Source organism: Stegostoma tigrinum, chromosome 26, assembly GCF_030684315.1.
Source record: "Stegostoma tigrinum isolate sSteTig4 chromosome 26, sSteTig4.hap1, whole genome shotgun sequence".
Lineage (NCBI taxonomy): Eukaryota > Metazoa > Chordata > Chondrichthyes > Orectolobiformes > Stegostomatidae > Stegostoma > Stegostoma tigrinum.
In genome coordinates, this window is record NC_081379.1 from 38620640 (window position 1) to 38634873 (window position 14234).

The following is a 14234-nucleotide window of genomic DNA, read 5'->3' on the forward strand; positions in this document are numbered from 1 at the left end:
CGGGCTGCTTAGTCTTAAGTGTTGTTAGGGCTGCACTCATTCAGGCAAGTGGGGAGTATTCCAGCACACTCCTGACTTGTGTCTTGTAGACTGTGGACAGGCTTTCAGGAGTCAGAAGGTGAGTTACTCGCTACAGTATTCCCAGTGTCTGACTCATTCTTGTGGCAACTGTATTTATGTGGTGGGTCCAGTTGAGTTTCTGGTCAACAGCTCCCTAGCAGGTTTATCGTGGGGACAAAGGAGGGTCCCAGCCTGGAACATCAACTTTCCAGCTCCTTTGATTCTGCCTGGCCCGCTGCGTTCCTCCAGCTCCACACTGTGTTATTATCTATGAGAACTTGGACTGTTTTTATAAATTATGGTCCATAGGCACCACTTTTAATGTCACTGTGACTGATTCTGCTTCACAGAGAAGACTATCTTCAATCAGCAATGGCCAATGGCGTGGCCAAGATTCCTTGTGATTAGGATTGTATCCTACAGTTAAATACTGCATGTAGTGCACAGGAATGAAGCTATGATTAAAGATGACGTCAGCCTGTGCTATGAAAGTGTCTGATCAATGCAGTTGCTCCTTGAATGGCCTCACATTACTCACAAGCAGTGTCTGCATGTTCAAGCAGAAAAAGACAATGACTCTCCCCAATCCAGGTATGGTTGCAGCCATTTTTCATTTGCAGTGCACATTTTTATGTCAGTTGAGCTGGAGTGAGCCAATTAGTGAGCTGGAGTCACCAAATAACACGCTGGCCTGCATGCTGATATTTCTCACTGTACAGTTTTCAACCAGTGGGTGGGAGGATGGGAAACTGCTCTTATTGAGGCAAGATTAGGTAATAATGAGATGTTAATACATGCTAATATATATAAATAGGCCCCTCCCCACTTACTATGGAGAATATCATCTTCTCATAAGAGTGGCACAGTGGTTCAATGGTTAGCACTGCTGCCTCACAACACCAGGGACCTGGGTTCGATTCCAGCCTCAGATGGTGGCTGCGTAGAGTTTGCACACTGTCCCTGTGTCTGCATGTGTTTCTTCCAGGTGTCCCCTCAGCCTCTGATGCTCCAAGGAAAATAGCCTCTCTCTATAGCTCAAACTCTCCAACCCCAACAATATCATTGTAAATCCTTTCAAGTTTCACAACATCTTTCCTATAGCAAGGAGACCAGAATTCAACACAATATTCCAAAAGTGGTCAACCACTGTCCTGTACAGCTACAGTCCTTTAGAGGATGAGAGGCCAATTTAATAACTGGGAATGAGGAAATAGCTGAGGCATTAAACAGTTATCTTGTATCAGATAACATGCCAAAAACTGATGGCAAGAAGGTTATTGCAGGTGAGGACCTAGAAACTATCATTATCAGGTAAGGAGGCAGTGCTGGGCAAGCTAATGGGGCTAAAGGTAGACAAGTCTCCTGGCCCTAATGAAATGCATCCCAGGGTACTAAAAGAGGTGATGGGGGAAATAGCAAATGCACTAGTAATTATTTACCAAAATTCACTGGACTCTGGGGTGATTTCCCAGATTGGAAAACAGCCAATGTGACACCACTGTTTAAAAAAGGAAGTAGACAAAAAGCTGGTAACCCTAGGCCAGTTAGCTTAACTTCAGTCGTGGGGGGGGAAATGCTTGAGTCTATCATTAAGGAAGAAATAGCAAGACATCTGGATATAAATTGTCCCATTGGGAACATCCAACATGGGTTCATGAAGGGTAGGCCATGTTTAACCAATTTGGTGGAATTCTTTGAGGACATTACTTGCATGTGGATAATGGGGAACCTGTGGATGTGGTGTATCTGGATTTCCAGAAGGCTATGGTGAGCAGGTGGGTAAGTGGACCTGAGTTTCAAAAAGATCAGCCATGATATTATTAAACGGCAGGGCAGGCTCAAGCGGCCAGATGGCCTACTCCTGCTCCTAGTTCTTATGTTCTTAACATGACCTCCCACCTCTTATATTCAATGCACTGTGATCTCAAGAATCTTGATGATTCTTATTTCTGGAGGAGGTGTGCATTCTATGTCATTCACTTTCATGTATTAAATGTTATTCCTTGTCACAGCCATAAAATCATTATTCTATGTGTTTCTGATTTATTAGCTAAAGGTCACTTCTCAGTTTATAACTCTTACCTGTCTATTTTAAAATGTACTCATTTTCTCCTGACAGTTCATCATAATCTTACTTCTCAATTCAAAAACTATGAAGAGAAACAGGAAATGCTTTTATTTTCACCATTCTGAATTGTCAGTTCAGTGTGACATCTTGTTTTGATTTTGCATGCATTTTCATGTAGATATTTTCCAGCGCACCAGTTTTCTCCAATAGTTCGTGAAAACATGCTCATATCCCATCCAGCTTCTCCCAGATGCACAATCCACAGACTGAACAATAGAAGCATTGGTATAATGTTTACTTTGTCTAAACAGCCAAATTTAAGCATCATTGCACTTCAGAGTGAATTACCCAACAATGAAATTGCAACAGCACGGTATTGAAAACTCTTCTGGGTTCACTACTGTCCTTAAGGGAAGCAAACTGCCATCGTTTCCTGGTCTGGCTTACATGTCATGCCAGGCCAACAGCAGTGTGCTTGACTCTTAATTGTCTCCTCGGCATTTAGAGACGGGCAATAACAGCTTTTCTAGCCAGCGAAGCCCTCGTACCACGGGTGAATATTAAAGAAAAAAAATCAAATCCCTATTTGTCTCAGGCAGACTTGAGGCCTGCTTCATTATCTACCTGGGGCAAAAGATCATGGCGCTTTGTGGTGATTCAGCAAATAATCACCAAGGGCTTCCCTTCAGCAGAGAAATTAAGAAGCGGTTTATACTTTTGGCTCTTTACTGACCCTGTAATCCATCTTTGTAAACCCAGTAATAGTCTTATCTATTGGACTGCATTGACTGCATGTAATAGCAAGACCATTTGAATTACTGTCATTTCCAAACAAACTCTGTACTGCAGAATCTGTCAGTGCATATTTCTTTTAGTTACCTTGTGCTTGAGTGATTTGTCTGTGGTGGCAAAGACAACTGCAGCAGAAGCATCCCAGCCATTTGTGATCCAAGCTTTTGTGCCATTTAAAATCCAGTGATCACCATCTAGTCTGGCAGTGGTGGAGGCTGCACCAGCATCACTTCCATTTCCTGAAAACACACAAAAGTGAAACAGTGACCACCAATCAACAACTCAAAATACAATATAATTAACAATATACAGTATAGAAGCATGATCATGTGTGAACAAGGGTTCAGACTCAAACCAATGCTCAGACTCAAACCAATGCTGGGGTCCCTGAAACTCCAATTCATCAACAGTACTCTTCCTACGTATTTCGAATCTAATGTTCACTGGAGATGCGTACTTGGTCTTCTTGCAATAATTCTCAATTAGAAAAAAAACCCAGCAAGTATTATTTTTGGCCAACATACAGGCATAACATCTATATTGAGCTTTATTTCTTAAATGTAGGTCTTATTTTAATGATTCTCCAAGTCTATAATTTACCAGAGTATAAGTCACAGCTTCCTGATCATATTGTGCTAAGTGTTGAAGACAATCAAGTCACACCCTTTGAATCTTTGAAATCACCTATACACTTCTGACTTTTTCAGGGTACTCTGCATGGCATTCTAATTCAGGCCTGCCCAAGGTCTTACGCTAAGACAGGAACATACTTTAATTTTGTGTTGAATTATTTAAAGATGTAAGCAAATATTGAAACCAGTACTCAAACATACAATACTTGCCATAGCATTGCTGCACTGGCTGTGAATCTCCAGCTTCATGTGGAATGACACATATAAGGGCATAAGACATAGGAGCAAAATTAGGCTATTTGGTCCACTGAGTCTGCTCCATCATTCGATCATGAATGATATGTTTCTCAAATCCATTCTTCTGCCTTCTCTCTGTAACCATTAATCCCCTTACCAATCAACAACCTATCCATCGCAGTCTTCAATACACTCAATGACTTAGCCTCCACAGCCCTTTGCGGCAATGAGTTCCACAGATTCACTACCCTCTGGCTAAAAAGTTTCCTCCTCATCTCACTCTAAAATGTTTGCCCTTCACTCTGAGTCTGAGCCCTCAGGTCCCAGTTTCTCCTACTAGTGGAAACATCTATTCCACGTCCACTGTATCCAGGGCTCTTTGTATTCCGATAAATTTTAGTCAGATCCCCCTCATCCTTCTGAACTCCATCACGTACAGACTCAGAGTCCTCAACTGCAGTTCATATGACAAGCCCTTCACTCCAGGATCATTCTAGAAAACTCCCTCTGAAATCCCTCCAAGACCAGTACATCCTTCCTTATTTATGGGGCCCAAAACTGCTCACAACATTCCAAATGCAGTCTAACACAACTTCAGCAGTACATCTTTGCTCCTGTATCCTAGTCCTCTTGAAATGAATGCTAACATTGTGTTTGCCTTCCTAACTGCCAAGTGAACCCGCATGTTAACCTTCAAAAGAATCCTGAACTCAGACTCCCAAGTTCCTTTCTGCTACAGATTTCTGAACGCTTTCCCCGTTTAGAAATTAGTCGATGTCGCTCTTCATCCCACCAAAGTGCATGACCTCATACTTTCCCACATTTTATTCTGTCTGTCACTTCTTTGCCCACTCTTCTAACCACGTCCTTCCTCAGCCTTCCTGCTTCTTCAACAGTACCTGCCCTCTACCTAACTTTGTCTTCCTTGTCCTCAATAATCTGAAATTTTCAATGATTTACCCTTGCTTGGTGATAGCCCTACCTATATGATTAACACTAAAATTATCTAATAAGTGGCGTCCACCTCTTTCTTTCTTATACAGGCAGTCCTTCAGGATCAAGGATGATTTGCTTCCATAGTGGCTCTGTGGTTAGCGCTGCTGCCTCACAGGGCCAGGAACCCTGGTTCAATTCCACCCTTGGGCAACTGTCTGTGTGGAATTTGCATGTTTTCCCTGTGTCTGTGTGGGTTTCTTCCTGTAGTTCAAAGATGGGCAGGCTAGGTGGATTGGCCATGCTAAATGGCTCATAGTGTTCAGAGATGTATAGATTAGGTGGGTTATAGGGGTATGCTTCTGGGTGGGATGCTCTGAGGGTTGGTGTGGACTTGTGGGGCCAAACAGCCTGTTTCCACACTGTGGGGATTCAATGATACCTATGATGAAATCCAGTTTGATGGCCTTTAGCTTACAAACAAGGAGCAGCGGCAGGGCATTTCACCTGTCAAGCCTGTACTGCCATTCAATAGGAACTGATCTGAAAGAAACCTCAAATCCTATTCTTGCCTACCCTGGATAACGTTTTTTCACCTTGCCTAACAGGAAACTATCTGCGATAATGGGAACTGCAGATGCTGGAGATTCCAAGATAATAAAATGTGAGGCTGGATGAACACAGCAGGCCAAGCAGCATCCCAGGAGCACAAAAGCTGACGTTTCGGGCCTAGACCCTTCATCAGAGAGGGGGATGGGGAGACGGAACTGGAATAAATAGGGAGAGAGGGGGAGGTGGACCGAAGATGGAGAGTAAAGAAGATAGGTGGAGAGAGTGTAGGTGGGGAGGTAGGGAGGGGATAGGTCAGTCCAGGGAAGACGGACAGGTTAAGGAGGTGGGATGAGGTTAGTAGGTAGCTGGGGGTGCGGCTTGGGGTGGGAGGAAGGGATGGGTGAGAGGAAGAACCGGTTAGGGAGGCAGAGACAGGTTGGACTGGTTTTGGGATGCAGTGGGTGGGGGGGAAGAGCTGGGCTGGTTGTGTGGTGCAGTGGGGGGAGGGGATGAACTGGGCTGGTTTAGGGATGCAGTAGGGGAAGGGGAGATTTTGAAACTGGTGAAGTCCACATTGATACCATATGGCTGCAGGGTTCCCAGGCGGAATATGAGTTGCTGTTCCTGCAACCTTCGGGTGGCATCATTGTGGCAGTGCAGGAGGCCCATGATGGACATGTCATCAAGAGAATGGGAGGGGGAGTGGAAATGGTTTGCGACTGGGAGGTGCAGTTGTTTGTTGCGAACTGAGCGGAGGTGTTCTGCAAAGCGGTCCCCAAGCCTCCGCTTGGTTTCCCCAATGTAGAGGAAGCCGCACCGGGTACAGTGGATGCAGTAACCACATTGGCAGATGTGCAGGTGAACCTCTGCTTGATGTGAAATGTCATCTTGGGGCCTGGGATGGGGGTGAGGGAGGAGGTGTGGGGACAAGTGTAGCATTTCCTGCGGTTGCAGGGGAAGGTGCCGGGTGTGGTGGGGTTGGAGGGCAGTGTGGAGCGAACAAGGGAGTCACGGAGAGAGTGGTCTCTCCGGAAAGCAGACAGGGGAGGGGATGGAAAAATGTCTTGGGTGGTGGGGTCGGATTGTAAATGGCGGAAGTGTCGGAGGATAATGCGTTGTATCCGGAGGTTGGTAGGGTGGTGTGTGAGAACGAGGGGGATCCTCTTGGGGCGGTTGTGGCGGGGGCGGGGTATGAGGGATGTGTCGCGGGAAATGCGGGAGACGCGGTCAAGGGCGTTCTCGATCACCGTGGGGGGAAAGTTGCGGTCCTTAAAGAACTTGGACATCTGGGATGTGCGGGAGTGGAATGTCTTATCGTGGGAGCAGATGCGGCGGAGGCGGAGGAATTGGGAATAGGGGATGGAATTTTTGCAGGAGGGTGGGTGGGAGGAGGTGTATTCTAGGTAGCTGTGGGAGTCGGTGGGCTTGAAATGGACATCAGTTACAAGCTGGTTGCCTGAGATGGAGACTGAGAGGTCCAGGAAGGTGAGGGATGTGCTGGAGATCTCCAGCACATCCCTCACCTTCCTGGACATCTCCAGAACATCCCTCACCTTCCTGGACATCTCCAGCACATCCCTCACCTTCCTGGACATCTCCAGCACATCCCTCACCTTCCTGGACATCTCCAGCACATCCCTCACCTTCCTGGACCTCTCCAGCACATCCCTCACCTTCCTGGACCTCTCAGTCTCCATCTCAGGCAACCAGCTTGTAACTGATGTCCATTTCAAGCCCACCGACTCCCACAGCTACCTAGAATACACCTCCTCCCACCCACCCTCCTGCAAAAATTCCATCCCCTATTCCCAATTCCTCCGCCTCCGCCGCATCTGCTCCCACGATAAGACATTCCACTCCCGCACATCCCAGATGTCCAAGTTCTTTAAGGACCGCAACTTTCCCCCCACGGTGATCGAGAACGCCCTTGACCGCGTCTCCCGCATTTCCCGCGACACATCCCTCACACCCCGCCCCCGCCACAACCGCCCCAAGAGGATCCCCCTCGTTCTCACACACCACCCTACCAACCTCCGGATACAACGCATTATCCTCCGACACTTCCGCCATTTACAATCCGACCCCACCACCCAAGACATTTTTCCATCCCCTCCCCTGTCTGCTTTCTGGAGAGACCACTCTCTCCGTGACTCCCTTGTTCGCTCCACACTGCCCTCCAACCCCACCACACCCGGCACCTTCCCCTGCAACCGCAGGAAATGCTACACTTGTCCCCACACCTCCTCCCTCACCCCCATCCCAGGCCCCAAGATGACATTCCACATCAAGCAGAGGTTCACCTGCACATCTGCCAATGTGGTATACTGTATCCACTGTACCCGGTGCGGCTTCCTCTACATTGGGGAAACCAAGCGGAGGCTTGGGGACCGCTTTGCAGAACACCTCCGCTCAGTTCGCAACAAACAACTGCACCTCCCAGTCGCAAACCATTTCCACTCCCCCTCCCATTCTCTAGATGACATGTCCATCATGGGCCTCCTGCACTGCCACAATGATGCCACCCGAAGGTTGCAGGAACAGCAACTCATATTCCGCCTGGGAACCCTGCAGCCATATGGTATCAATGTGGACTTCACCAGTTTCAAAATCTCCCCTTCCCCTACTGCATCCCTAAACCAGCCCAGTTCATCCCCTCCCCCCACTGCACCACACAACCAGCCCAGCTCTTCCCCCCCACCCACTGCATCCCAAAACCAGTCCAACCTGTCTCTGCCTCCCTAACCGGTTCTTCCTCTCACCCATCCCTTCCTCCCACCCCAAGCCGCACCCCCAGCTACCTACTAACCTCATCCCACCTCCTTGGCCTGTCCGTCTTCCCTGGACTGACCTATCCCCTCCCTACCTCCCCACCTACACTCTCTCCACCTATCTTCTTTACTCTCCATCTTCGGTCCGCCTCCCCCTCTCTCCCTATTTATTCCAGTTCCCTCCCCCCATCCCCCTCTCTGATGAAGGGTCTAGGCCCGAAACGTCAGCTTTTGTGCTCCTGGGATGCTGCTTGGCCTGCTGTGTTCATCCAGCCTCACAGGAAACTATCTGCCTCTGTTTAAAAAAAAATTCAAAGACTCTGCTTCCACCATCTTTTTCAGGGACTAAGTCCCAAAAACACACAACACTCGGAGAAAGAAATTCACTTCATCTCTACTTTGAATGGATGATTCCTGATTTTTAAACAGCAATGCCTATTTCTGCATTCTCCCACAAGAGGAAACATCCATTACACATCTACCCTGTCAAAAACCTTCAGGATATAAGTATTTCAACAGTCGTGTCTAATTCTTCTAAAGTTCAACAAATTCAAGCTTAGCCTGTCCAACCTTCCCATGTCAGACCACTTCATTCCAGCTAATTTTCTGGTAAACTTTATCAGAGCTGTTTCCAACACATTTTATGTCCTTCCTTCACCAAGGTGGCTAGTACTATGCACAATACCCCAAATAAGGTTTCACCAGCACTCTGTATAACTGAAGCATAACATCCCAGCGTTTATATTCAAATCCCTTTACAATATATAACATTCAGGAGTTTTTATAATGACCTGCCGTAACTGCACATTAAGTTATTGAGATAATTGAGCCAAATGTTCACAGAAAACCAGACACTAATTTCTTTGAGTAGCCACGGTGAATGCAGGCAGGGCTAGTGATCTCCTGCTTGGGTTAGGAAAATATCCAGACCTAGTGAGAGATAGTGGAATTGTGCAAGAACAAATATAGTATGTTCAGAAACATGCAGATTACTGGGCCAAACAATGGCATACTGCACACTAATATTTTGTCAAAGTGAACAAGGTACTAAGATAACTAAACTGCCCTTAAAAGACTTTTCCATTGGTAATGTAGAAGGCTTTTCTTACTCATAGATTCCATGGTTACTTGGCATATACCCTCAATGTACCAAGTCTCTGTGTGTCAGGATTCAATCAAAGACAGTGGCCTACCTGGTTCACTCAGACCAAAACAGCCAATTTTATTTCCATCTGTAAATGGAGTTATCCAGTTGTTCTTTTGTTCTTCTGAACCAAATTTCAAAATTGGACCCAGATATAACGACTGGAAAAGGAAGTGAATGTTTACTATATATTTGGCAATATGAGAAAGCAAAATACCAACCTGGTACAAATGACTCATGTTGATCTATTGGTTAATTCTGTGATATTCATAGGAATGAGAAAACTAAACCTTAAAAATGAGCCTCTGCACTTTACTTGAATTCAGTTCCTTAGATGCCATGGGCTTTGATAATATGCCCAATTATGATTAACAACAATTCATATTCTGATGTCCACGTGTACTTACAGTAAAGATCACTAAGTATTGAAGTCAAGTCAAGGACCTAAATTATTCTTCCCTCTTCCAAACAAAGTACAGCTCAGACGACTTTCAGTAAGTCCCTTGCCATGTTCTGCCGTACTGAGGCTGCTGGTCTCCCAGCTTAAATAGGTTAATGAACCGAAACAAAAACAGAAGCTCAGCAGGTCTGGCTGCATCTGTGAAGAGAAGTCAAAGTTAACGTTTCAGGTCCAGTGACCCTTCCTGAGAACTCTGTCAGTGGACCCAAAGCGTTAACTCTGATTTCTCTTCATAAGTGCTGCCCGACCTGCTGAGCTTTTCTAGCAACTTCTGTTTTCGTTTCTGAATTACAGCATCTGCAGTTCTTTTGGTTTTTATTAACAAATGAACTGGAGTTTTGGATTTCAGCCTGCTCCTACACTATGGTTTTGTTATTGGTGTTGACAGCTGTACAGTTGGGGGAAACAAAATGAGAATGCTGTTCAACAGTATAACAAATTACATCAAAGTCTGACATCAACGATTCCATAAAACATTCATAGTTTGCAAATACATCATTTAGCAGGCATGTTTTTTATTACAACTTGAACTGAGTTATTTATCACAATACATGAATTCTAATTAACACAGCAACATGTTGATGATTCCCCTAATGATTGCATGGGTGTTTGTCCATTTAACTTAGTATTGAACCACACAGATCTTGAAGATTTTAAGGCATGATGTTGAAACCACTGTGCCCCACCAAAGGTTTCCATAGGTGATGCTTGCTTCTGCATGACATTACTGAATTCGAATGACACAGCATCCATTTCCTGTATTTGAGGCTAAAGACCTTGAAAGGATGCTATCGTGTGAGAGTCAATCAAACAGACTGATGCAATGCCAGGATACAAAGTTTGGTCAATGAACAGAATACTGGGAGAGATAGATAGCACGAGAATAAAGAATAGTAAGCTAACAGGCAGGGTCAGATTAAGGGAGAAAGCAATAAAGATTAAATCAGGATTACTGTGCATCAAGGTGAATGCATGGAGTAAAATAAATAAGAGTTACAGTCACAGATTACCAGGTGGTAACAGGATGTCACTGCAATAAGAGATAACTGGCTCAAAAGAGAACAGGACTGAGTGTTAAATATTTCTGGATAAAGGTGGTTAGGAAGGCTAGGAAAGAAAGAAAAGGTGGGGGGGGGGGGGGTGGTGGTGGCAGTGTTAGAGAGTGTAGTTTTAGTGCTGGAGAAACAGGGTTTCCCAGAACAGTCAAGGATGGAATCTATTTGAGCTAAGGAACAAAAAAAAAGTTGCCATTCCATTATTCAGTATATTCTATAGTTCACAGCTAGCGGGAAAAATGTAGAGAGAGAGATCTGAAAGCAAACTACAGGTAGGTGCAAAAATTATAGCATGGTTAGTGTAGGGGAATTCAACTATCTAAAAGTAGCATGATTTGTACTGTTGTAAAAGGTGCAAGAGGTCCCACAGTGTGTTCCAGAAAATTTCCTACAGCAGTCTGTTATCAATCCAACAAGAAATGAAACCACACTGGGTCTGGTTCATGGGAATAAGACGGACGAAGCGGATCAAGTGTCAATAGGATTGCAGTTAAAGGACATTGATCATTGTCTCATAAGGTTTAGGTTGGCAATAGGAAAACAAAGAACAATCTAAAGTAAAAATAATTAACCAAAGGAAAGAGCAATTCAATGGTAAACTGATCTGTGCCAAATAAATTACAGTTAAATGTTGGCAGCAAAAGCAGTAACTGAACAAGGGAAAGAAGATTCAAAGAAGTGGCATTTCAGGCTCAGTCAAGATATATTTCCCTCAAAAGGGAAAGGGAGGTAAAACGATACCAGAGCTCCTTGAATGACAAAAGAAATAAAAATTATGATAAAAAAGAAAAAGTATGCTTGTGACAATTGTCAGGTGAAATATACAACTGAAAAGCAAGGTCAAGGTAGAAGATTCAGAAGGGAGGTGAAGAAAACAAATAAGAAAGGCAAAGAGGGAGGAGAAGAAAAGGCAGTTAACTAATGTCAAAACAAATCCCAAAGTCCTTTGCAGGTATCTAAATAGTAAAAGGAATGAAGCTAGGGTTTTATACGTGGAGGCAAAGAACATATCAGAGGTATTAAATGAATACTTTGCATATGTCTTTATCAAGAAAGAAAGTACTACTCAGCCCCTTGTAAAAGAAGAAGTAATTCAGACAGTGGAAGGGTTAGAATTGAAAAGGAGGTTGTATTGAATATGCTGTTGTACTTAAAGTCAAAAGGACACCATGACCAGGTAAGATGCACCCAAGGATACTACAAGAAGATAGAAGAGAAACTGCAGAGGCACTGGCCATCATTTTTCAATTTTCCTCAGACTCCGAGGTGGTGTCAGAGGATTGGTGTATTGTAAATGCTACACCCTTGTTTGGAAAAGGATTTAAAAATATGATATGGGGGGGGAAAACGGCAGGATTAGAATATTAATCTCCGTGATCAGTCAGCATCATATCAAATAGTGGAGTAGTCTCGAGGGTCAAACGGCCTACTCCTGCTCCTACTGGCTATGTTTTATATTTCTGCGGATACATTGTTCCCCAATTAAACATTCGTATCAGACTCAGCCTTCACTGTGTTAGTGACCTTCTCTTTTAAAGGGAAGGCTACCTGGAGTATGTCACAATGTTAAACAGACCTCTGCACTGCACAGATGTCACCAAGAGCACCAGAGAAGTGCAGTGCAGGATCCACTCTGGACCACAATACAATTAAGAAACTGAGGTTGATCCTCCAATTGTGAATGCTCCCCACCTTGTTTGGGCTGGTTGCAAATCACAACCCTCACGTTCAAAAACCTAGGCACACCAATTTCTATATCCCAAGGTCCAAGTCTGAGTCTGTGTTGAATTAGAACTTCGGGATATGGAGCAGGAGAAGTACAAGGGAACAATGCTAAAGAGGACCTTTTATTCATTCTGTGATATAGGCATTGTTAGCAAGGCTAGCATTTACTGTACCTGTTATAGGAAAGATGTAGAGGCTTTGGAGAGGGTGCAAAGGAGGTGTACCAGGATGCTGCCTGGACTGGAGGGCTTGTCTTACGAGGAGAGGTTGACTGAGCTCGGACTTTTCTCTCTGGAGAGAAGGAGGAAGAGAGGTGACCTGATCGAAGTGTACAAGGTAATGAGAGGCATGGATAGAGTCGATAGCCAGAGACTTTTCCCCACGGCAGGAGTGACTGCCACAAGGGGTCATAGTTTTAAGGTGTTCGGAGGAAGGTATAGAGGAGACGTCAGAGGGAGGTTCTTCACCCAGAGAGTTGTGAGCGCATAGAATAGCTTACCAGTGGTAGTCATGGGAGCGGAGTCATTAGTGGCATTTAAGCGACTGCTGGACATGCACATGGACAGCAGTGAACTGAGGGGAATGTAGGTTAGGTTATTTTATTTTTGGATTAGGGTTATTCCACAGCACAACATCATGAGCCGAAGGGCCTGTACTGTGCTGTACTTTTCTATGTCTATGTCTAGATATAGGGGAGACGTCAGAGGTAGGTTCTTTACTCAGAGAGTGGTCGGGGTGTGGAATGCATTGCCGGAGAGGGTAGTGGAGTCAGCCTGATTAGGGGCAAATAAGCAGCTATTAGACAGGCATATGGTTGATAGTATAAGGTAAGGGTGGAGGTTAGAATAGACCTGAGGTTTTGGTAAAAGTTCAGCACAACATCGTGGGCTGAAGGGCCTGTACCGTGCTGTCCTGTTCTATGTTCTATGTTCATCACGTAAACAGTACACACAACTCTGGGCCATTACGTTCCACTTGTGCTTCATCCTCATTAAAATATCTTTACACAAAGAGAGTAAAATGAACAATAATCCTTTCCAAAATACAAAAGCATTTAAATATCAAATGTATCAGTATGAGTAACTCAGAACTGCTGTAACTGAACATCTCAATAACTGTTGGGTTGTGTAATGTTATTCTGGATGAGGTAGGAAAATTAACAGCACACTTATCTAAACCCTGAATGACTGAATGGCTAGAATTACAAATATAGCCCTGAAAAGATATTAAGGAATTAGTTCACTTGACGACAATCATCCAGTGAAAATGGAAGGATCCTATTATATATAACAGACTTACATTATTTACACTCATGATTACGCCAGTAGAAGCACAGCCTCGGCTTATTTCCTCTACAGCGATGGCATATGCAAGATAATCCAATCCTGCTCCACCATACTTCTCAGGCACATCCATTGCCATGAGTCCAAGTTCTCCCATTTTCTTTATCTGACAACACATAAATAATGTTGCGATATCACAACAGGGCTCACACTTTGAAACTAATGCAAAAATGCAGTAATTAACAAAATGGGGTTTATCATAAATATGAATGAAATTTTGAGTTGTATATCATCTTTCATGAATTCAAGACAATCAAAAGTACTTTACAACTAATTAATTCCATTGTTTAAATGGTACTTACTGTGCAAGAGGGAAACCATGAAATTAGAAAAAGAAATGACATCCTCTTGTTTTGCAGGTTTTTCCAACTACAGCACTACTTCACCCATTCAATATCCAGAGGGCAAGTTCTACATATAGACTTCTATGATCCCTAAAAATAATCAAAAAAGCTGTCCCATAAT

The 14234-nt window shown here is 44.3% G+C and overlaps 1 protein-coding gene across 1 annotated transcript in view; it reads right to left on the reverse strand.

Annotated features, from left to right (window-relative positions):
- Positions 1 to 14234, reverse strand: part of acads (acyl-CoA dehydrogenase short chain) — a 162311-nt gene that overhangs the window by 129978 nt on the left and 18099 nt on the right. The window contains exons 3-5 of the mRNA XM_048556388.2: positions 13726 to 13875; positions 9236 to 9347; positions 3008 to 3159 (exon numbers count right to left, since the gene is read on the reverse strand). Coding sequence (XP_048412345.1) covers positions 3008 to 3159; positions 9236 to 9347; positions 13726 to 13875 — 414 coding nt within the window. The remainder of the gene's footprint in view (positions 1 to 3007; positions 3160 to 9235; positions 9348 to 13725; positions 13876 to 14234) is intronic.